The sequence below is a fragment of the Sparus aurata genome, chromosome 11 (assembly GCF_900880675.1).
Source record: "Sparus aurata chromosome 11, fSpaAur1.1, whole genome shotgun sequence".
NCBI classification, from domain to species: Eukaryota; Metazoa; Chordata; class Actinopteri; order Spariformes; family Sparidae; genus Sparus; species Sparus aurata.
In genome coordinates, this window is record NC_044197.1 from 24,719,703 (window position 1) to 24,743,407 (window position 23,705).

General features: G+C 38.8%; 1 protein-coding gene across 2 annotated transcripts in view; it reads left to right on the top strand.

Annotated features, from left to right (window-relative positions):
* The window catches only part of jak1 (Janus kinase 1), a 39,109-nt gene that overhangs the window by 2,765 nt on the left and 12,639 nt on the right, over positions 1 to 23,705 (top strand). For both annotated transcript variants that reach the window (XR_003986061.1, XM_030434588.1), the window contains exons 2-12: positions 5,387 to 5,595; positions 7,060 to 7,183; positions 12,254 to 12,407; positions 12,867 to 13,021; positions 13,642 to 13,907; positions 14,736 to 14,851; positions 15,346 to 15,528; positions 16,707 to 16,864; positions 17,387 to 17,501; positions 18,577 to 18,775; positions 21,961 to 22,070. Coding sequence is in view for 1 of the 2 variants with exons in the window: in XM_030434588.1 (XP_030290448.1) it covers positions 5,394 to 5,595; positions 7,060 to 7,183; positions 12,254 to 12,407; positions 12,867 to 13,021; positions 13,642 to 13,907; positions 14,736 to 14,851; positions 15,346 to 15,528; positions 16,707 to 16,864; positions 17,387 to 17,501; positions 18,577 to 18,775; positions 21,961 to 22,070 (1,782 nt within the window). In the remaining variant the exon portion in view is untranslated. The remainder of the gene's footprint in view (positions 1 to 5,386; positions 5,596 to 7,059; positions 7,184 to 12,253; positions 12,408 to 12,866; positions 13,022 to 13,641; positions 13,908 to 14,735; positions 14,852 to 15,345; positions 15,529 to 16,706; positions 16,865 to 17,386; positions 17,502 to 18,576; positions 18,776 to 21,960; positions 22,071 to 23,705) is intronic.

The window sequence follows — 23,705 nt, forward strand, 5'->3', positions numbered from 1 at the left end:
AAATCATTTATTACTGCTGAGAAGTTTTAGGGGATGTCCTAAATCAGCATACAGCCTTGCAACAGTGTTGAAACAAGCACTGATACATTTTATTGCCTTGTTTAAGCAAAGCAGTGTAACCATATTAAAGACAAATATAATTAAAATTGGTGGAAAGGCTGCAGACAACATGAATTCAAGAATGAGACTGATTGTAATAGGCTCAAATGAATAATAAAATAATCATCCTGTGTCGCAGCCGCCAGTGTCACACAAAAACACATCAATGACAGTTGCCATCTGGTGCTAAAGTACTAAGATAATGAGACCAAACATTCTTTTTGTGTCTGAAAGCTAACAAAAATGAAAGTCCATCATTCAGTGTAACTAAAGCCAAGTTAAGGATGTGTTTATTCAACTACACTCATTATTCAGCATGAGCTCTGGAGGGTGTGAGGCTCAAATGTTTTATGAGGAATCTTAGCCCTTTTTGTCGACAGCTTTTTTAATTGATGTCAGAAATTGGCAGGAGCAAGAGTAGCTTTGACTGTCATTTTTGGAGCACACTCAGCATCAGTTTTGGGTGTGATCATAGGTTACAATAAAAGAGGGAAGAATAATAATCTTTTTATCCAAAGTTTAAATTACAGATCGGTTTACCTTTGGAAACTCTTGAACAGTTTTTCCAAGAGGCTAAAATGTCAGGAAGAAAATGAATGTTAACAGTTAACGCAGCAGATGCACTGCCCATCAAAAGCAAAAAATACTCATTAATGAGAGTGTAATTGGGGATAATAAGCTGTCAACCAGTTTTTCCCAAGGACACAAAAGCCTTTACTGGAAGTGTTGTACAGTAAAATGTCGCCACAGAAAGGGTGTTTTTTTTAAATTGTTTTGGGCCACCTTATCAACATAATATATACACTGATTGAACAAAGTCTGTTACATTTTGTATTTGTATAAAAGCACTAATACCAGTTTATGCACTATTAATTGGTCCGGTCCACAAAGGCAGGGTTCAAAATGTACATCGAACACAAGCCAAATTCTGATAATCAGTGAAAATGCTTGTCGATTGTGTCACAATACTAGAATTCTTAATTCAGTGCAGTGATTTACAGCAAGGTTAATATTTAAATTGATTAAATTGATTGAAATTTGGGATGCACAATATATATCAGACAAAAAAATGATGGTCCCTGTAATGGAAAATTTACATTATCAGCAGAAAATGAAATTTAGCCGATACATAGAATCGACAATGCAAAGCCAAACTGCTTTAGTTGACTAAAGTGCAGCATTTACACACAGTATGTTGCAGTATGTACCTTTTAAGTTTTCCAGCTGTCAATAAACAGAGAGAAGAAGAACAACAACAACAACCATGCTGTTGTCATGTTTTTGATGTAGAGCTGCTGCACCAGTGTAGAGCCACGCATTGTAGACATGTTCCACACATGGTGGCACTTATAAGAGGCATTGTTTCATTTGGCCATAGTAAAAATTACATCTGTATGAAAAATTCAGAAGCAATAACTTCCACTGAAGCAGAAAGAGGAAGAGAGAGGGGAAATGAACACACTGACTGATTAACTAACTCACTGTAAAAGACAGACAGATGACTCATTGAAAATCTCTTCTCAAGAAATTAAGCTGAAGTCAATGAGACATGATGACTGGTGGTTGGTATCTACTTACTGTCGAAAGCCTTCAGCTGGACTTACATGCTATACTGAAGTCCATCTCATCTTCAAAAAAAAGTTATATTAGTCCTGCGACAGAGCTTAAAACTAATGTTAGGCATATTCCAATGACATTTGCCTGACATCTGCTTGCTGCTTTGATACTGTCCTTTCAGGAAACAGATAAAGATAAAAGAGATACAAAAAACAAGGTTCTGCCTTATGTCAGGAACCAGTTAAGATTTTCTATGTCAACAACCCATCTGCTCTTCTCAAATGTTTGTTCATCAAAATAAACCAGAGGAAGCCAATGATGTTACTAACCCTAACCCAGCTCTGCATCACAATCTCTTAACATTTCACTTATACCTCTTGCACACTGGACAAGGAAACCCCACTAACACCCACTAACATCTGGTTTTGTGTGTACAATTCTGCCGCACTAAGGCAAAAGGATGTAACTTCGATTTTGGGCGAAAATGAGTTATTGTAATTTTTGGGACAATAAACATAAGTTTTATCATGTAGACAAACATCAAGTTTCAATTCAGTAGTTTTGGGGGGGGAAATAAGATTATGTTTTTGCCGTAACTTCAAAAAGCCAAGGAGAAACTGTGGCAGAAGATCGTAACGTCAGATACCGCTCTCTGCCTTCGTTTCACGCTACTCCTGAACACATGAATGAAGTTACGGTCCAGTAATAGTTAGCGGTAGCCTTAAGCTAGCAATGCAAACTAGTAGGCTAACCTACTTCACAAACCAGACACAAACACTTTGCAAGCCATAATCAACATCTTATCCAGTAACAAGCGGTGCTTTAGAGCATGGCTTGTAGGCTATCTTCATTCACAACCCGTAATACAAGGCTACATGTACAACTGAAATAAAATGTGCTTCTCATAGGCTAGCTCTCACCTGCCAATGACAGTCCACTGACTGAAAACTGAGCGAGTTGGTTGGAGCTGAAACGACACACCTTCCACACACACCCACACATCAGCAGCAGGAATGTAGTAATTTACAGCCTACCTTTTGCTGAACCCTGGTTAAAATCCATGCCAAACATCCGACGAAAAAGCAAATCCATTAAATCCACCACAAGTTTTTTAAACTTGCTGCTGGCTAGTCAAAACTCCCAGGTTGTCAGCAACAGGCTGTCAATTCTATCTATGCAATCCTACAGTTTGGTGTAGCCGTGGGTCGATGTCACGTCTTGTTTGCCAAGAAATAAAATAAAATTGATCATTGGACGAATCCACCGTGTGACTCGTTGATGTCATAGGTGACATGTTGTAAAGACAGGAAAATATATCAATACAGTGTTTATTCATAATTTTTGAAAATACCTACACACATCATCAAAGTTTATTCCTGTATTTATGATAATAATGCAAATACTGCAAGTAAAATCCCAAGAAATATTAATTCCCACTATGTTTTCAGCTGACATTAAGATTAAGATGCTACAATGGGATGATTATGAAATATCTTTGCTGTTCTAGGCTACTGGTTATCCACATAAACAATGAGTCTATATTAGTGCCTCATATCCAAACAGAAGTACATGTTTTGCATGCATTAAAACATCAAAACACTTTCATTGTTAATACTGACGTCTGTCAGAGAGAGTGTGCAGAAAATCATGTGACTGCCTGTATTGTACTATGAGTATGAAATATAGAAAAAACTTATTGATCTATCATTTTCATATGATGTTGATAAATATAAAGCCATTTTATCATAGTGAGTTCAATAGGGTCAATATTGCTTACATTTTAAGTGAAAGTTGTCATTGTTATCATAACATTGTGCTATAAAATAGAAGTTAAGGTCTTTTGCCTTGGTATAACCAATTGTCATTTTATGGGCAATGCAAAGGCAGAATACAGTAACTTCCGAAAAAGGGTCAAAGGTCAAATTTGAGTAAGATTAATACATGTTAATGTATAGATTAATACAGGTATACACTACAAACTGTGAAAATTACAATATTATACCTATAACTCAATTGTCAGGACATTAAGATAACTTTAAAGATATTTTTCTCAGTTTCACACTCTGGAGAGGTAAGGTCTTTTGCCTTTGTAGGGCAGAATTGGCATTGTCAGGCAGGTCAAATGACTCGGCAGTGGTCACAGCGTTTATCAGCTTTAGGTCTGATCAGCCACAAATTACAAAGACAAATTGTCAGGCATCATGTTATGACATGTTAAAGTTATGGATGCTGGCTTATTCATATTTTTCCATTTGTCTCTGTTCAAGCAGCACTCAAATCTTGTTCAGTTGGCGCTGAGTTTGAAATAGAGACTGAAGTAACTAAAGTAATAAAGTAACTACCATTGCCTTGTCACTGTCTTCCATGTCATTGCCAGCTGCCTGATTGGTAATGCACGTATTGGACTCTCAAGACAGATGACTAAGTAACAAGAAGTCTCACTCCCCAGTAACTTCCATCATCAGCTCTGGAAATTTTTTTATGTATCTAATTGTTGCAGTGTTTCCCACTAATTTGTGGCAGTGCGCCACAGAATCAAGACCAACCGCCACATAGGCTATTGCATTTCTTTTTCTTTTTTTTTTTATAACGCTACATATCTGCTACTTTGTGTTTCTTGATAGGATTTTTATTTTCTCCAATGTATAAACCTAACTTACTACATACTATATCTAGCTGTCAAGTGCTGTCAGTTCAAAACGGTACTGTGGCTGATGGAGCCTGTGTAAACGCTGATGAAGGACTCACTGCTGCTGCTGACATTCTGCTTTGCTATGCAGCTGGTGTAGACAGGCTATTAGACTCATCGAATAGTAAAGCGAAAACTCCTTGCACCCCCTCTGCAGCAATGATCAGTCTTCCCTGTTGATGTTATCAGCTCATTTGAGAGGCTGACGTCATTTTATAGTGAGACATCGTGCTGCAGCTCTGAACGATATTAATATGAGTCATCAAGTTAATGAACATTGAACTTAAAATCTCTGCAGTTGTTTGCTGAGCTCACCACACAATCAATACTTTGGCGTTACTGTACACACACACACACACGCACACACACACACACACACACACACACACACACACACACACACACACACACACACACACACACACACACACACACACTACACAGTGGTTACCCATTTCCTCTGAAAATGTTGATTATATATAATATAAGGGTGGGACAGGATAGCATAAGTACGCTAATTGTAGTGAACTTATTTGAACTTATTATCATTAGCTTTTGCTAAGCTTCAAAATACAGTAATTTGTCAGTAAGAATTGTGATTTAGGTTGTTTCCTATCCAAAGCAAAAATTGGTGCAACAATATGAAAGCCACAAATTCTCACCATATTAGGGCTGCAACTGCAGCTCAACGATCATTTTTATTGTCAGTTAATCTGTTGATTATTTTCTGGATTCACTGATTGGTGTTTTGGTCTAGGAAATGTCAGACAAGGGTGACAAATGTTGATCGGTGATTCCCAAAGCCCAGGGTGATGTTGTTAAATGTCTTCTTTTGTCCACAAAACATTGTGAACCAATCAAACCAATAAATTGATTATCATAATAGCTGGTGATAAATGTAATAGTCACCAATGAATCAATAAATCATTGCAGCTCTGCTGTGTATAGAAACTATGATCTACTATCTAACTATGATCAGGCAACTGTTTAATGTAACATTCCCACTTCCCCCATTTCTCTTTTTCCACTTCTGTTATCCAGTGTCTGAATGCCAACTCTGTGGGTGATGGAGTTGAGCAGGCAACTCTGTGGGAAGATGAGGAGGTCCACTAAGAAGGCCCAGTTCACCTCTTCTGCTTCCACTCGTGGCCTGGAGATCCACTTTTACATACCGGACCGTTACCAGCTGGAGTACCTCAGCGGCTGTTACACTGCCGAGGACCTCTGTGTAGAGGCTGCCAAGAAATGCTGTGAGTAACTGACCTGTTGACTAATGACTAGTTGGCAGAATCAATAATTTCCTGCCCTGCTTATTGATATTATCTTTGTTTATTGCCAGTAATGAAGGGTGTGCTATAAATGTAGTGTGTGACAAATTGCTGCCAGTTTAGTTGGGGATAACAAAATTACCAGATTTTTCTTTATATCCACATCTTTAAAACGATTCATTAGCATAATTAAAGGTTTCCTTATACCTCTTGGGCTCTGATAGAGACACCTGTCTGCCAAGTTTTCGCTTTGGTCTTGTCCTCACAGAAGTTTTTCAAATACCCACAATCTAAGATGATCGCTATTGTCATATCATGATACAGATTAATGTTACCATATGGCCTTGCCATATAAGATTGTAAACTACAGACACTAATGCAAAAATACAAGAGTACAGCTGGCTCGAACCAAAGGCACATTATCCTGATTACAGCATTTGAAGTAGTTTATTTGGTGATAGCATATACCTGATAATAAGATTCAGGGTTTTTTATTTTACAGTTCCTGCAGTGATGACAATATTTTTTTCATAAGGTTATAAATAGATTGATATCTGATAAACTGCAGCAGTCAAACCCTGATATTTATAATAGTTAGCATATTTATCAGTTTTATCTCCTCTACCAGCCATAATGACAGGTAATAAGCTATCATTTGGATGTCCTGTAACATTTGGGTGAAATCTTTAAGCTCTTTATTAGGTCATTCTTCAGCCACTGTGGCCATAGAGTTAGGTGTTTCCCATTTCTCTCCAATTAACTTCAACTTTGCAAAGTTAACTTTCAGTGAGGGATAAATGCCAGAATATTAAACTACACTCTGACGGGTGAGAACTTCTCCCTGTCTCTCTCAAATCCAGATGAATTTGTGTTACTACTTTACCTCTAAGTGCTACCATTGAGCTGTCAACATGTGAAATAAAAATGCATTAGATTATAAGAAAGATGGACATCATGGTTGCTAAGGAATCAATGACTCCTCTGTAATGTAACAATATTCCATCACACTACTGCAAATCAATTGCAACCGTGTTTTAGAGCAATTAATCAGATATGGTAAAACTAATGTAAGTGCCACTCAAGTGGCTCTTAGAATAATTTTCTCACCCCCTTTCTGACCACCAGTTTAACTGATTGATTATCTGACTCTTGTTAGCTGGACTAAGATTAAACATTTGGAAAAAACATTTGAAGTCCTACATTTAACACATAAATGTGAAAGTGTTCTCTAAAACCACAGTCTTACGTTTCATTTGTTGTTAAATATAATATTATATAGTGTAACCAAGTTTAAAAATGGTGGAGCCTATAGGTCTCCTTGTTTACCTTGTTTTATAAGTAAATTGTTTGACTTTGCTCTGAAACCTTTTCTTTGGTGCCTCAGTCCCAATCCAGTAATTGGTCTGAGTATTGATCTTTTTTCCTTTTTCCTCTTTCCTTTCTCAGCGATCTCTCCCTTGTGCCATAACCTATTTGCCCTATACAATGAGACAACTGGCACATGGTATCCCCCCAACTATGAGTTCAAAATCACAGATGAAACCAGTATCAAGTTGCACTATCGCATGAGGTAAGAGTGGCATCACACGCTGACTACTTTGAAATTCAATGTTATTATTTGCTAGCTGCCTTTTTTTTCATATAACTGTTTCACATTCAAGATAATGTAAATAATTGTTTATTATTAGAAAAATATTGTTTATTGTTTATAGAAAGACCTAGCAAAGACACAGCCTTACTTGAGAGAGGAGATCCTTTTTTTTGATTATGAAATGGCAACCTGGAGAGGGTGTTTCCTGGGAACGCCATCGTTCAGACTGGCAACTTAAATTGTCACGTGTATGATGTCAAAAAAACTAGTGGGTTATTTGGGAGGAACAACCTCCCTGATATAGCTTTTTGTATTGTAGTGCATGATGTAGTTGTGTGAGATCCAGTGGGCACTGGAGTTAGGGCTGGGCGATTATGCTAGAAAAAATAATAATCACGATTATTTTAATTGATATTGAAATCACGATTAATAAACACGATTATTCACTGATTTCAAAAAAAGTATTTATTGAGCCACCAAAACTCAACTTTAAATGTAACTTTTAGAAAAACAACCAGATAGATTAGTAACAAGTAAAAAAGTAAAAGATAATATTTGTATGTTGGCGTGATGGCAACTCGTACCGCTTGTTCAAAGTGTTGACCAGTGTCTTGAAGCCTGGGTTGCTAATTGTGCTGATCGGCACATGTCCTTAGCTAGCATGAATGTCACAGCCTCCGTATCTCTCGCTGTCGCCGGGAGCCGGTGGGATATGGAGCGGCATTGTAAAGAGTGTCGTCGATGGAGTACTGTGTTGCGGTGGCTGTGGCTGAAGTTGGCGCTCTTACACTTTTTTGGGTCTTTTGCTCCTTCAATACTTTGTCATAGACCACTTTATGGTTAAATAAATGTGTCGTGTTGCCCTGGGGTGCAGACACGACGGTGTGACAGACTTTGCAAACAATCTCCTTCTTCTCCACGTCTGACGATTTGAAGCCAAAATGTCTCCAAATGACCAAAGTTGTCCTACCTTTCTTTTCAACTAAAGGCTCAGGCTGCTTTTCTGCCATGTCGTCAATCGCTCGTCTGCAGGCGACACAGGTGCGTTCACTGTGCATTTACAGCGCAGTAATTTGCATACACGACGCGCGGTGGCACGTTAATCGTTTTTCTTCGATCACAGTGTTTTCATGATCGTGAGAAGCCAAAATCAAAATCGCGATCAAAATTCGATTAATCACCCAGCCCTAACTGGAGTAGCTTGAACCCAAACTTGGATGACAGTTAGACCCTCCTAGAAATTTGCCATGACAGTCCATCAGAAATCTGTGGGTGTAAGTGAGTGTCTTGGCAAGCTGAAACACATTCCAAGTCCCCACATCTTGATTCACACTTCGGCTCAGTAAGAGGAAAGAGAAGGGAAAACCTCCAATGGTATCTCAAACAATGTCTAGAATTCAGCAGAAGATGAAGTTTAGCAGTACTTAAAGGACATCTGTTTTAATTCCATGGTCATAGACTAATATAATCTCAGAATAAGAATAGAAACCAGATAGAATAGGATTAGAAGGCAGTAGATCACTGACATCTTATAACTTTTACAAGTTATGCGAAGAGTAGAGTCTTACTCCATACTTGATCCAATGATAAGATACTAGGTTCTTTTTTTTTTATAGGACTTGTGACGAGTCTGAAGGGGAAGTTATTATGAGACAGACCTTCAGTGTTATATTTGTACCTGAGTGGAATACTTTGGAGAGACTTACATCCCTCTTGATAATCCATTCTACAAGTTAGGTTGCATTTTATGCAAAGAGGAAAGAAAACACTACTGTGGTGTCAAATGAACTTCCTCTTTCTCTGTGCTCTGCTTTGACAGAAGCAAGGGTAGAGAAAAGCCAGTGTGTGCAGAGTGTAACTGTGGTGTGTTGTGTCTGTACTTGTGTGTGTGCTTGTGTGTATGTGTCTTTTGCTGCTGCCTGCTTTGTGTACTGTAGTGCACTCTGCCAAACAAGCAGGGTATTGTGGTCACACAGGCTTTAGCATAAACACATTTTCAATGCAAACTCACGCAGGGATCGAAGTGACACCAGGATGTATTGTCATAAGTTCAAATAACAAGACCAACAGACAGATGAACATTAAGTGTCTGTTTAAGAAAAACAGACAGTAAGGTGATTGCTTATGTGTAACATTGTTGCCACAAAAAGGTCCTGGCTCCTTGTTGGCTGAGATGTGGAGTAAGTACAGTATATTTTCCCTCAGCCATTTGCGTTTCATCCAACAGCACTCACCGTTCCTTAGTGACATGTTCAGTGAGTGTCTCTCTCTGGCCAATATTGTTTTAGCATTTGTGTCATTAGTATGTGTGTGCCCGTTAGCTGAAAGTGTTTCTATTTTTTATCTGCTTCATATTTGTTTTTTAGCTTCCTTTTTTTTTCAAATGTTGGATTATCAGGTTCACCATCTATTGCTGCATGTCTAGACAGACGTCTGTGACACCTAACAGAGAATATGTATTTCCTCTGAAATACATCACAGGCTAGCTGAAATATTGCTTCATTTCAAAGAAAACAGGAAAATAGGTCAAAACTTCAAGACAAAAAACAAAAATGTTGCTGAGAACTAAATTGGCTACAATGTTTGTCATGGACATTCACACTTAAATCTCTACATATAATAAAGGAGACAATAGAGCACATCCTGTTTTATTGTTTACATGAGAAACCTAATTTATAATTCAGGTTGTTTTTGCTCTTTTATCTTACCTGCTTTAATACATATTTTCGTCCATTCCAATTTCATTAGTTTGTTTTTTGAAATGATTCTGTTGAACCTCAATTACTTTTTTCAGTTTCAAGTTATTTCAGTGACCATTGTGGTTTTCTCTTTATAGTCCTTCCAGAAAAAGGTGGAGTTTTTTTGTGATTGTTGCGGGCAAAAATCCTTGATTATGCGGCACGTTTTCTTAAAAAATGCGATGGAATATGCGGGATATTTATGCAATTTTATGCTATGAAATTGCAGGAACTTGCAAAAATCGCGGGAACTTGCAAAAATTGCGGAGACTTGCAAAAACTGCGGTTTGATGCCCCCAACACCCTGTTAATGTAAAGAGTCATTTCTTATTACTTCCTATGATAAGCAAGCTTACTACATCACAGAAAGTGCTGGGAATATTTAAGTTCTCAGCTTGTTTTATTTCAGACCTTAATAAACACATGGCTCAAACTTACAAAACATTGATGAGTCAAACAAGTTCTGTAGCTTTACAAAAGGAATATGCTACAACTTCTGTAAAAATGAATAAATAGAATATAAAAAAATAAAATTTGTGCTTCCTGTTTTACAGAGGTAGCTATACAAAACAGACATCTTCTGTTAAAATAAGTGCTTCCAATGCACAAAGTGCAATCTCTTACTGTAACGTAAATTTACACACTACTAATTAGAGCTGTCCCAAACGATTATTTTTCAAACAATTAATCTAGCGATTATTTTTTCGATTAGTCGACTAATCTAACATTTAATTTAACGTTACATGACAAAACAAAAGTAACGCAGTAACTGTAACTGTCGTTGGTAACTTATATGAGGAAAAAAATACTGCAGTTGTAGGCGGAGCAGCGTCTGTCCTCCCGCCTGTCCTACCAACTTACATTTCTGCCCGAAAAACAGTGTCTGTCACCGGCAAAAACCTTGAACTCACTCCAGTGGTTGTGTTGATAGAAATCACCGCGATGGTCAGCCCTCCCGACCGAGACTTCAGTGAACTTTCCCCCAGAAAACAGCCTCCGTCCCCGCAAGTGACAGAGTCACGCAGCGACCTGTTTACTGATGGCGATTATGTAGTAATGTAATTTAGCACGAAAAACGTAACTTTTTCACCTCCAGGATGTTTAGGGGGCAGGGTTCTCAATCACTACACATTATAAACGGTCCGCGGGTTTAGATCGACAGGGGAAACACCTGGGAAACACCCTGACGTCATCATCATGATGTGTACCGTCACGTCTCTTTAGGAGTGGCAGCACAGCTTTCTGTGTGAATTACATGGCGGTTCGTCTTTATTCCAGCGGTGCTTCACTCTGTGTGAATGACCAACGGTGGAGAATTGACGAACCGCCACTGCGGCGTTAATGCCGCATCTCTGTGTGAGAGGGGCTATTCTCAGCCTCCGCAGGTACCACCACTTCGTGTCTGGGACGACGTGTCGACGCAAATTATTCATGTCGACAAATTTATGTCGTCGACTACGTCGACACATCGTCCCAGCCCTACTACTAATATACTTACAACTGTAAGATTTTTGAAACTAGTATGATTTTATGTTGGCAAATGAGACTGATTTGCGGGCTTCATCATGGCTTCATCACGGGGTTTGCAGCTTTTCGACGATGTTCACGTCGTGTAATTACGTCACTTCATAACGTTCCCATGGCAAAAGGGGAAAATGGCTGCTCTTGTGTGAAGTAAACGCAACATTTTTCAACTTTCTGCTAAGATATATGTGACTTTTCTGCAGTGAAAATGCGGGGATTATGAAATCATGCAAGCCCTGCATATTTTGGTTGGAAATCGGCAATTTATGCGGCGAAAGTGCGGCATATTTGAAAAAATGCAGCCCCCGCATTAATTTGCTGACTTTGCCTGATTATGCATTGAATTATGCGATCGCATAATCGCGTTTTTCTGGAGGGACTGTCTTTAATGAAAGGGTACCAACAATTTTGTCCACGTGTGTATGATTCTTTGTTTAGTGTATACAAGATGATCAACAGTGTTGGTACAATGATCCAGAGTTCAGCTCACTTCTTCATTTTAAATTCCATCGCTGGCAGGCATCTGTCTATCACAGGCCAAAATTCACATAAATGCAAACTTAAGGATCCCCTTTTTATCTATGAGACATCCTTCTTGCTTTCAGGCAGTAATCACCAAACCTATCATTGAGATCCTGCATCAAAATCAGTGCATTCAGGAATAAAACAGACTTCTGGAATTCACTGAGCATAAACACCCCTGTATCATGTAAGGTTACTATCTTTTCTTTCTTTCATTCACACCCTGTATTAAGTCTAAGCTTGTTTTCTTTCTGTCTCCTGTCAGGTTTTATTTCAGAAACTGGCATGGGACCACTGAAGGAGAGTCTCCAGTTTGGAGACACTGCATCAGTAAACTCAGAGGGGGACTTAGCCCTCAGAAAACACCAGAAGGGACCCCCCTACTGGATGCCGCTTCTCTTGATTACCTGTTTTCCCAGGTGAAAAAATTATCACTAATGAGTGTCTTTATAGTGTCATGAAAGCATTTAGATATTGCTCTGTCATTGTGGTTTTTTTTATCTTGTTCTCTGAAATACCCTTGAAAGTATGTTTGCATTAGTAGCTCAATCATCAACACGGTTCAGAGTTGAATTTCAAAACATCAGCAGCTGGGAGGAAGTGTAACAATACCAGGAAGTGCAGCTTGATGCTCAGCAAAAAGCAGCAACGTGCCCTTTCTGTTTGATTTAGAGCCACTGTTGATTATTTCAGTCCTGTAGGAATTGACTTTTCCTAACCCCTAACCCCATTGTTAGTAATTTAAAGTCTAAGAAATGTGTCTGAATTTCTTGTAAACAAGGCAATCTTGACAGGATCTTATAATGTCTCCTATTGCATTGAATTCTTTCTTGGTGTTTTTCTTTTCTACAAAATATGAATCTCTGTTTGTTGCGCAGGGCCAGCATGACTTTCAGAAAGGCGTTGTTCCACTTAGGATGCCCCAGTCAGAGGTAGAGCAACACGAGATAGAAAATGAGTGTTTGGGCATGGCTGTGCTCGCTATCACACACCACGCTCAAAACATGGATACGTCCACTTCCAATGAAATCAGGTAAAACACACCCACCTACACTCAAAATGACATGTCCATGTATCATTGATTTACTAAATAAGTCTGATTGTGCAACTGCATCGCAATTTTGATTTAAGATCTAAAAATAATGCCCACATTAAAGAGTGATGTGGCTGAACCCCTCCAGTGCCTTCCTGGGAATTTCAATGAAATCTACTTGATTGTTCAAAGTGTCTCTTATCAAGGGAAGAAAATGGCTCAGCCCAGTTGCACAGGTTGTCTTAAAAAAAAAAGCATGAGCACATCCAAAGGGTGTGGTGCCAGCAAGTCATTTCCATTTAGTGAAGTATAGTCACTCACTGCCTTTTCATGTAGGGCACCGTCGGAATTACTTTTAGAGTATCAATAGTAGTGATGTTGTTTTGTTTATAGTAATTATTGTTATAGTTCCAGCACAATCCCTCACACATTTGAGTCTTAGTGAGCATGTAGAAAAACAATTGTACATACCAAAGGACAAAACTTAAGAAAGAAAACTACTAATTAATAGCCACTCTTTCCATAGTTTTTTCCGGCATTCAAAATGCTTTGGCAAAGCATAAAAGGTAAAAAAAAAAAAACGAGATTGCTCAACTATCTTTCTATCTTGATCCCTCCAGCTACAAACGTTTCATCCCTGAGTCACTCAACCGCAACATTAAGCAGCGCAACTTTCTGACCCGCATCCGCATCAACAATGTCTTCAAGAAATTTCTCAGTGAATTCAACCGCCGTACAGTCAAGGACAGCAACATCACCCCATACGACCTGAAGATCAAGTACTTGGCCACACTGGAGGGCCTGACCAGCGGACTTGGCAGCGAACTGCTTGACCCCATCTTGCTCAGTGTGCAGGAGGGAGAGGCCAGCAATGGAGGTTACTTTGGTAAAAATTGTGGAAGATGATTTTAAGTTCTAAGGTGCCATGACAGATCTGTAGCAGCAGCTCAGGTCAGGTTTTGTTTGAGATGTAGTTTGACAAGAATAACAGGAGATTATAGATGACTAAGAAAGATACATGTTTGTTTACCAAAAATAAGGAATAAGGAAATGTAACAAGGTGGTACTTTAAGTCAACAGAGAGCAGTAAGTAAAAATTAAAAGGAATGATAAGACAAAACTTATTTTGTACTCTACCAACTGAGACGATAGTTTGTTTTTATGATCCTATTGCAATGTTCTCATCAACTATATTGGATTATAGTGGTTACGTGGCAGTGGTTAGTTTGGTGTGTTTACATGTAGAGAACATGTGGTGTACCACCTACAGTTCTTTTTTTAAAACAAAAATAGAAGGTTGAACTTTGTTGACATCCAAATATTCATACTAAGACATTGTGTGAGTTTGTGCAGATGTTAAAAACCAAAAGTGAAAGGAATAAGATGTTTACATGTCACATTAACCCACTTATCACACCGTGATGATTCTAACCAATGTGTGAAGTTTTAAAGCACACATGCAGAACTTGATGGTTTGAGGAACCTGCTTAGGATTTTTGTTTCACTGTAAACATACAGCAGCCACAGCCAATAAGACATTTCACTGGCAACACTTATCTATGCAAAATCACAAGTTTTACCCAAAGCAATATTGGCAAACTAATCAAGAGAACTATCAAGGTGTCTACAGTCTGTGTGTGCTGTAACTGTAGCATTCAAATATTCTGGCTATCTCTGTAACTACTGTGGTATAATGTTTGTTTGATGTTTCAAGGGTACTACAACCAGTGCCAAGGGCAGAGCCAGAGTCAGAACATGGAGACAAGCCACGACATGCAGGTCCGGGTTACTGGCACCACTGGCATTTCCTGGAGGAAGAAGCCTCCTACAGTAAGTGGAACTGCGTGTGAAGAAGTTTTTAATAGCTTTAGCTAAAGTGACAGTGATAAGTTACTGTCACACAAATCTGTCAACATAAATTGGGGAGCTTTTCAACAACAATTCTCAACCATCGAATACCAAAAGTAATTCACTTCCTGTTGATTAGCTGGATAAAGAGAACTTAAGTTCTTTGAGGTGTTTTTGTGCTTGTTTGTGTTCAATCTGCATACTGCTATAATAATAGATAATACTATTTGGGATATTCAATAACAAGCATTAAGTTACATGTGAAAGTCTGTAATTTTTATGCTCACAGAGTTCAATAGAATATTATCACTTGAGATAACTCAAGCCAAGTGTGACGGCACTGTATAGTATCTAGGACAAACCTTTTAAAGGTCATTGCAGTATTATCAATTGGTGACATTTTAAACTATTTAAAAATACTTACAGTTTATTATATTATATTCATGGTATATCTGCTTTGTCTGTCTTTGAAACAGGCAAATGTGATCTGTAAAGAAAAGGGGAAGTCAAAGAAGAACAAGCAAGATGGAAAACAGAAAAATGACAAGAATAAAGAGGCAGCTGAAGGCTGGGTAAACTTTTGTGACTTCCACGAGATCACCCACACCGTCATCAAAGAGGCAACGGTCACCATCTATAGACAGGACAACAAGAGGATGGTGAGATAACATACAAACCAGTCAAAAAGCATGGTGTTTCTTATGGAATCAACTAGGGCTGCACGATATTGGAAAAATCTGACATTGCGATTTTTTTTAGCCCTGCGATATATATTGCGATATGAAAAAATACAGAAATTTTCATCAGATGACCTGAATAGCACTTTATGTTATGCTGCATTTCAAAATGATAAGCATTTATATTTCATATGAGCTCATTCATGCGTGCTTGCGCCCTCCCAGAACTTCCATTCCCCATGCTGGCTTACTTTCATTTATAAAAATTAGGTCCGTGTAATTTTCCTTCGGGTGCGGGTTGGGCGTCGGTAACAATTTATAGCGGGTCGGCTCGGGTGCGAAATGTAATTTGTGCTACTGTAGGAAAACGGGTCGGATGCAGTTTTAAGTATAGTGTGTACGGGTGGGTTTTCAAAATAAGACCTGTGCAGGACTCTGCTGTGTGGTACCAACAAAAATGGTCAAACAAATTAGTTGTGTTACCTCTCGTTGTGGCAACAAATGCAAGGCACTGTGGAGACAGAACACATGTTTGGTCAATATCATCCTTCTTGTAGCCGAAATAATTCCAGATAATTGACGTTGCTTTTCTTTTTGTCACCAAGTCTTCGTTTTCGCGATTTTCTCTTGTTCGTTGCTCATTTTTCAATGTTGTTACCAGCGACTCACTCCATGTGCAGGGGCATGGTCTGCTTCGGCACTCTGATTATGAACTAATGTGATTGGTGGATCGCTGTGCATGCAGAGTCTGCATACAGAGTCTGCATGCACAGTGTGTGTCAGGTACCCTTGAAATTAGATGAGTTAATTTGCGTCCTACATCGCAGGCTCTGCGATGTGACTATTGCACACACGTACATCGCGATGCCGATGCTCAAACGATATATCGTGCAGCCCTAGAATCAACCTTCGTATTTGTTCTGAAACCTGCTTATAATATTAAAGATCAAATGCTAGTTTCTTTAATCTCATTTGTTTGGATAACATTATGCTGAAGCAAAGCCTAAATGCTAATGCCATTAGCAATGACTAATATTGACATTATGCTTCATCACGTAAATGGTTTTGATTTTGTAACAAACCATCACTCTTTGAGATGGCCCTCTCGACTAATGTGGCTTATAAATGCTTCCCCCCGCCCCCGTTTCTTCTTCTTTCAGGAGTTACAAATGGCTTCCAAGTCAGAGGCTCTGTCCTTTGCAGCCCTTGTGGATGGGTACTTCAGGCTGACAGTGGATGCCCACCACTTCCTTTGCAAAGAGGTGGCCCCTACTTCAGTGGTGCACAACATCGACAACGGCTGCCACGGACCCATCTGGTTTGTACTGACTGATTTATCAGTTGAATGTTTCTAAGCCTGTTTCCTCACTGGAGACGTACAGTTTTTTCTATTACACACGTTCATTACAAACCACTGGTTACTGTTCTTAATTTGTGTTTGCATTCACCCTGTCTAACTCCTGCCTGCACAGAGGTCACACACTCCTTTTAAGTCTCAACCTAAATAAAACATTGTCATGCTCATCGACATATCAACATTTTCATAATTGCAGTTAAAAGTATTGTCAACATTTTTTCTTTCCTGAAAAGTCAGTGCATGATCAGCCTCTGTCATATATTATTTTGTTGTTCTCTGGCTCTATAGTTTCCAAAAGGTTTTAGTCACAAAATGGATCAATAACAGGTTTTGCTGGTTTGCTGGTTTGGTCACAAATGTTAAGGGAGAAAAAAGCAAACAATTGAGACAAGTCACAAGAAGCACACACAGTATAAAACATAGCCATCTACTTATGATAAAACCGTTTCACTACCTCCATTTATTGTGTTTTCTGCTCCCCAGCACGGATTATGCCATCTACAAGTTGCGTCAGGAGGGCAACGAGGAGGGCACCTACATCCTGCGCTGGAGCTGCACTGACTACCAGTACATCATCATCACTGTCGTTTGTACTGAGGTAGAGGAAAATAATTATTGTTGTGTTTGGTGTGTCAGGAGAGAGTCTACAAATGTGACCCACAAAATGTTGTCTATTGTTATACTCTGGAAAGCTTAAATTGTAGTTGTTTCATGCATTAATGGCGTAATCATTAATTGGCCATATCCTGATATAACAATATCCAAACTCTAAGACTGTATAGTGTATAGTGTCATGATAACAACAAAACAATGAGTTTTACAAGTGACCTAAAACTTACTGACTGTTGTCTCTTAATCTATTGATTTTACAAGTACGGTATAAATTAAAAAAAAGTTGGAGAAATTGAATATAAGTGATCTGAAATATTGGTTCAATAACTGGAGGAAATTCATAAAGTTGATTGTTAAGAAACTAAAAATAAAAAGACAAAAGTTGCACCTACAGTATACAAGATATCAGTTTTGAATACTGGAATCCTAACCAAATTCTTTTAGGAATAAATTGATGTAAGGTCAGATCCAGTTATGTAATCAGTCTTTGTTCTCATCATAGTCATATCAGTCGTCAGTCATTTCAGCAAACAAATATTATCAGTTTATCTTATATTGGATTACAGGATGCATAGAACAAGATTAGGTCACTACAGTTGATGACAGCTTTATGATCCTGCAAGGAAGGAAATGCCCCCACTCTCTCAGGCGCACGTACACACGCACACACACACTGAGATTAGCAGCACTGCTTACACACTTTTGTGGTGACTGAATAAATGTTAAAGTTGCATAGCTGAAACACTTATGTTGTGTTTGCGTTTGTCTATAGAGCTATATAAAGTTTTCTTTAAAAAAAATACAGTTTGACATATGAATATACTTTCTTAAAAAAAAAAACCATTAAGACTTCTGTTTTGTTCATTTTTCAAGGTGAGGATACTAGCTTTACTTGAGTTTTTTACACGTCCTTGCACAGTACCACTCTCTCTGTTCTTCCTTGTTCTTCCACATTCAATGGAACGTTAATTTTCTATGATCTATAATTGTCCTTTTCACTGCCATGGCTTTTTTGACCTCTTCTTCAGTCTCACATTCTCCTTCTCTTTTTCTGCATCCAGATCGACCTAAAGGAGTCCCGTCCTGTGCGTCAGTATAAAAACTTCCAGATTGAAGTGGCCTCCGATGGGTTCCGCCTGCATGGCACTGAGACATTTCGACCCACTCTCGGGGAGCTACTGGAGCACCTGGAGGGCCAAAGTCTTCGCACCGACAACGTACACTTCCAGCTGCTGCGCTGCTGCCCTCCACAGCCAAGAGGTAAGCTTTAATCCCCTGATAAATGTTGAGGGTGGAGTTAATAAAGTAAAAAAAAAAGAATTACAAGAATTACAGCAAGGACTATACCAACCACATCAAAACAAAATTGAAAAAAGCCTATCTGTGTTTTAAATGAAATATATCACACAATTTACAAGGCACATGAAGGATACTTTGGAGCCAGAGCTGTAAAAGAATCTAAAGACGATAAGACAGAGGGAGTGGAAGTGTTGACAACTGACATGGAAAGTGGAAGCCCATTTTGAATCCAAGGAGAAAACATTTTGGATGACTGCAGTTTGACTTTTTTCATTTCTTTTTGCAACTGTTTCAGATAAAGAAGCTATTTAAAGCAGTTGTGGTAAAAAGTATCACAAGAAGTATGATAGATGTGATAACAGACTGGTTTCTGAGCCACATCTCCATGAGATGGGGAACAGCAAACCAAAGCAGTGTAATTAAGAACCTAAGATGAAGGGCAGCAGGAAATTCATATATTTAATCTATGTTACCTGTATGTTGGTGGCTTTTGTACTGTGTCATGTTAGCTAGAATTAACAGATTTGTCAGATTGAAAATGTCCATATAAATCATTTCAGTGTCTGTGGCAATGTTTTTTGTATTAATTTTCAGCGTATGCACTCTTTATTTATTATAGAGGGGTTATCTATTATGAAAACATATTCCTGAATACCACTTGCACCAGGCAGCTAAGGTTACTTTGATTCTTGCAAGAAGTAACAGCAAATGCTTTTGAAAAATCCATTGAAGAGTCTGCAGCACTCACACATTTTGAAACAGATTGCACAGCAGACTGAAAATCCTGCTTGCTCTGGCTCGTAGTCTGCTACCTCGGTCCAATCCCTGTGCAGTACAACACCTCTCTGTGCACCTTTTTGTGCAGTGGTACATCACAGCAGGTTGTGGTAACAAGCAAAACACCACACCTAGATGTGATGTTTACTGGGGTCAGAAGTACAACAGACTTGAACCGTAGAGGCCAGTGAAGAAAAGCTTTCCCCCCATAAAAGATTTAAAGAGGAGTTGCTCTTTACTCTAAGTGTGTGTGTGTGTGTGTGTGTCTGTGTCTCTTACTAACTGGGGGTAAGACAGGCTAGCATGAACAATGTGCGTGTCTGTGTGAAATGGTGTCAGGGAGGAAGAGAGTTGTAAATGTGGGTTTCCGGAGCCAAACTAGCACTCTTGTGTTTACTTTGCTCAGGGAAAGGTGGAGCCATCTATGCATGTGTGCATGGATGTGTTGAGATGTTTTTGTTTGTTTGGGGTTCTGTGGTGTTGATTATTATCAGAAGGCATTACTGTTTTTGGCTTTGTCTGCTTTAGAGAAAGATAAAAGACTGGAGTGCTGTGTTGTTGTTGTGCCTGTTAAAATATTTATAATTATTACACAACCGCCTTGCATCAATGATAACACACTGGCATGCCCACATCCAGACGTTAACATGCGTTTTACTTTTTACTCAGTATTGTTTTGGGTCTCTGCTATATTTTTTTTTTATAAAGTAAATGTATAATGACAGAAAGATGAGAGACGGATTGCATGGTTTGAGAGTGGAAGTGTTTGTGTGCCTACCTCGGACTCGGAGAGTAAATGAAACAGGCTAGGCTTGGATATACTGAAGGGTTAAAGGGCCAGTTTCACCTAAATCCAAAAATACATATTTTTCCTCTTACCTGTGCTATTGCTCCATCTAGATTGTTTTTTTTTGAGCTGCAAAGTTTTGGAAATAAAGGAGCTATGTCTCTTTCCAGAAAACATGAGCTGGTTACTAAAGATAGTCCTTGTTGTGAGCGGTTTCATGTAGGAACTGTTTTCTTTCTACTGAACTATGCCATATCCCTGCGCAGAGAGAAACATGCATCTAAACATGGATGACAGGCTTGTGCTCAGGAGAGGGTTTGATGTAAATGTTAATCCTTGGCTGAGCTGGGCTGGTTAGTTAAGTTAGCTGTCTTAGTAAGCTTGCCTCTTGTCCATGAGTAGATGCATGCTTTCTTTTGCACGATAGAGAAAAAAATAGTTTCTGCTTGAAAATGCTCACAACAAGGTCTGTGGATTGTCTTGAGTTACTGGGTCATGATTTCTAGAAAGAGACACTGCTGTAAAGTTTTTCTAATATACTTTTTTGGCGCACACCACAAGCCCAGTGCCAGCTAGTTCCATTATGTTTCAGAGAAGGCAGACATCTCTTTGGCCGCTAAATCTCGAAAACTCAGCAACTCTCACCAAAACAATCTAGGTGGATAAATAGCACTACAGGTAAGAGGAAAAATATGTAATTAGATTTTTAGGTGAACTGTCTCTTGATAGGAGTAGGTGCACTGCAGTATGTAATACTCGTGGTAGGTGTGGTTACATGTATTTGGGTTTAGCATGTAAACACAGATGGCATGTTACCGAGCAGTGCTCTAAACGCTCTTTGACGGTGAATGTAGGGTGATGCTGATGGAGTGCAGACTTTTTACCCCCTTAAACCACAGTGCGCTGGTTTGTCACAACATTAGACTCCCACACACTCACACTCACACACAGACACACACCCACACACCCGCACATACACACACACTATGGGCACAAAGACACAATTCGACTCCATCCTCCCACACACAACTCTGTATATACAAAAAATAAACTGAATCAGTTTGGTAACCCGACCTGAATAGCTGCTTACGTCATTGCCACATTGATGTAATTGTTGACAGCTTGTTTTACCACGTGTAAACATAGTTCTGTTTTCATGCGGAACACCAGTACATTTATGAGCTTCTATACATTTGTAGTGTTCTGCTGCAAAAGACAATTCAACCCAAGTTTACCTCGCTGTGAACATCATTTCTGCTTTTATTGTTATCGACTTCACTGTTGTTGTGTTAACGCGGTGCAGTCTTGTCAAAACAATCCAAAGTCCTGACAGTGTTACAATAACATGACCATGACAACAACACAAGGAGACATCCTGGGATTATCTAACAAAGGTAATTGTCAGCTCTGCAGCCTGATTTTGACAAAGAAGAATCTAAGTGTCTGTCAAACTTTTGAAACAGTCATCTGTGATGTAAATGACATACACTTTGTGGTATCCACAACTTCATACAAACACCCTAGTATGGCCTTTTATAAAAGTGTACTTGATTGTGTGTGTGTGTGTCTTTGTTTGTTGCAGAGATCTCTAACCTGCTGGTGGTCACTAAAGAGAGAGCACCGGCCCCTCAGACACCAATTCAGGACAGTCAGTTAAGCTTCATTCGCATTCTCAAGGAGGAGATTGAACAGGTACCGCCTTCTCATCTTCATGTCTGTTTTCCATGTTACGATGGTAATGCAGTTCTCATGATGCCACTATATTATCTCAGAAGATGTGAAGATGTCAAAATGCTTTTAAAAAATACTTAAAACAAATCTCCATTTGATGTATTACAAAGTTTTAAATGATTGCAGATGCATTTGTTTAGTTTACAGTTAAAGGGATATTCCGCTGTAAATTTAATCCATGGTCTAACACACCGTGAAAATGTGTTAGACTCCCTCTCAAGAGATCAAGTTTGCAGACCGCTAGCTAACGTATTTGATTTGATATCATTGCTGGATTTATCGGAATAGATAAACAAAACTCGCCTCTCCAGCTGCAGGCTCGTTGTGGGGAAGCCCTGTGAGTCGATTACCGAGTGCAGTAGAGTTCCGCAGCTCAATGATGATTACTGGGGGACTCTACTGCACTCGGTAATCGACTCACAGGGCTTCCCCACAACAAGGAAGGCTACTCGGGTGGTGAGATTTGTTTATCTATTCCGACAAATCCGGCAATGATATAAAATGTTTGATGCCTCGAAATATGTGCTGGGACCCTGTTTCTAATGTTGCTGAAGTTTGGTGCTGTTCTGAGCATTATTTGTGGCTTTTTGATGGCGGTTTTATATTTGGACCCATTAACTGCAATGTATTTTTGTCGTGCGGTCGTTTCTGAGGATGCTAAAACTACGTTAGCTAGCGGTCTGCAAACTTTATCTCTCGAGAGGGGGTCTGTGTTAGACCATGGATTAAACTTACACCGGAATATCCCTTTAAAGCTTCAGTGTGCTGTAATATACGCATGTAAATGAAAATGAGAAAATTAAAAACACCTGAAATTATAATGCAGCCTTACACCAGAGCACAGTACAACCTTTAAACACACACAGACACATATAACTAAAACTGGGACATTAAGGCAGCCCATTGCGTTTGCATTTTCTGTGATGGAAACCTTGATAATGCACATTTGAGGAATGTAACTGAAATTCCCTCAAGTTCCTCTTCATCTTTTTTTTCTTGCTGTAATTTTCATTTATACTATCTAAGAGAAAATGGAAATCCTTGAATATCATTTGTTGCTTTTGTTGCTTTTATTATTATTGTCTCCCTTAGGAGAAATTTGTTTTGGACACGAGAGAATGTCACATGTTCACATATAGCACATGACAAAACACACAACACACAAAACGCCCCAAGAAAGACCAAACAAAAAAATATGAATATGAAGATACTCTGTCACAATCTATATATATCTTAGATTACGTATTTGCATATCTCCTTTGCAGAGTGCACAGTTGAACTTATTCTTGTGTACATATAACTGCATTTCTTTTTTCAAAGATTGATGCACAATCAGATGTGTTTTTTTTTTTTATCTTCAAGCACAAATAGGTCAAACAGACTGAAAACATGTATTCAGCAATAATTTGTTAATATTTATAGCTGTGTTCAGAGTAAATGTGTCGCCAGTTTGGCTGTTATGGCAGTATGCTTTTTATAGTGAGTGTTTTTATACAAACATTGGCACATTCTACTCAACAAATAAGATCTTTCTTATCTATTTAATGGATATACTGTATAATAGGGATGTTCTCACATTACCACACATGTATATTT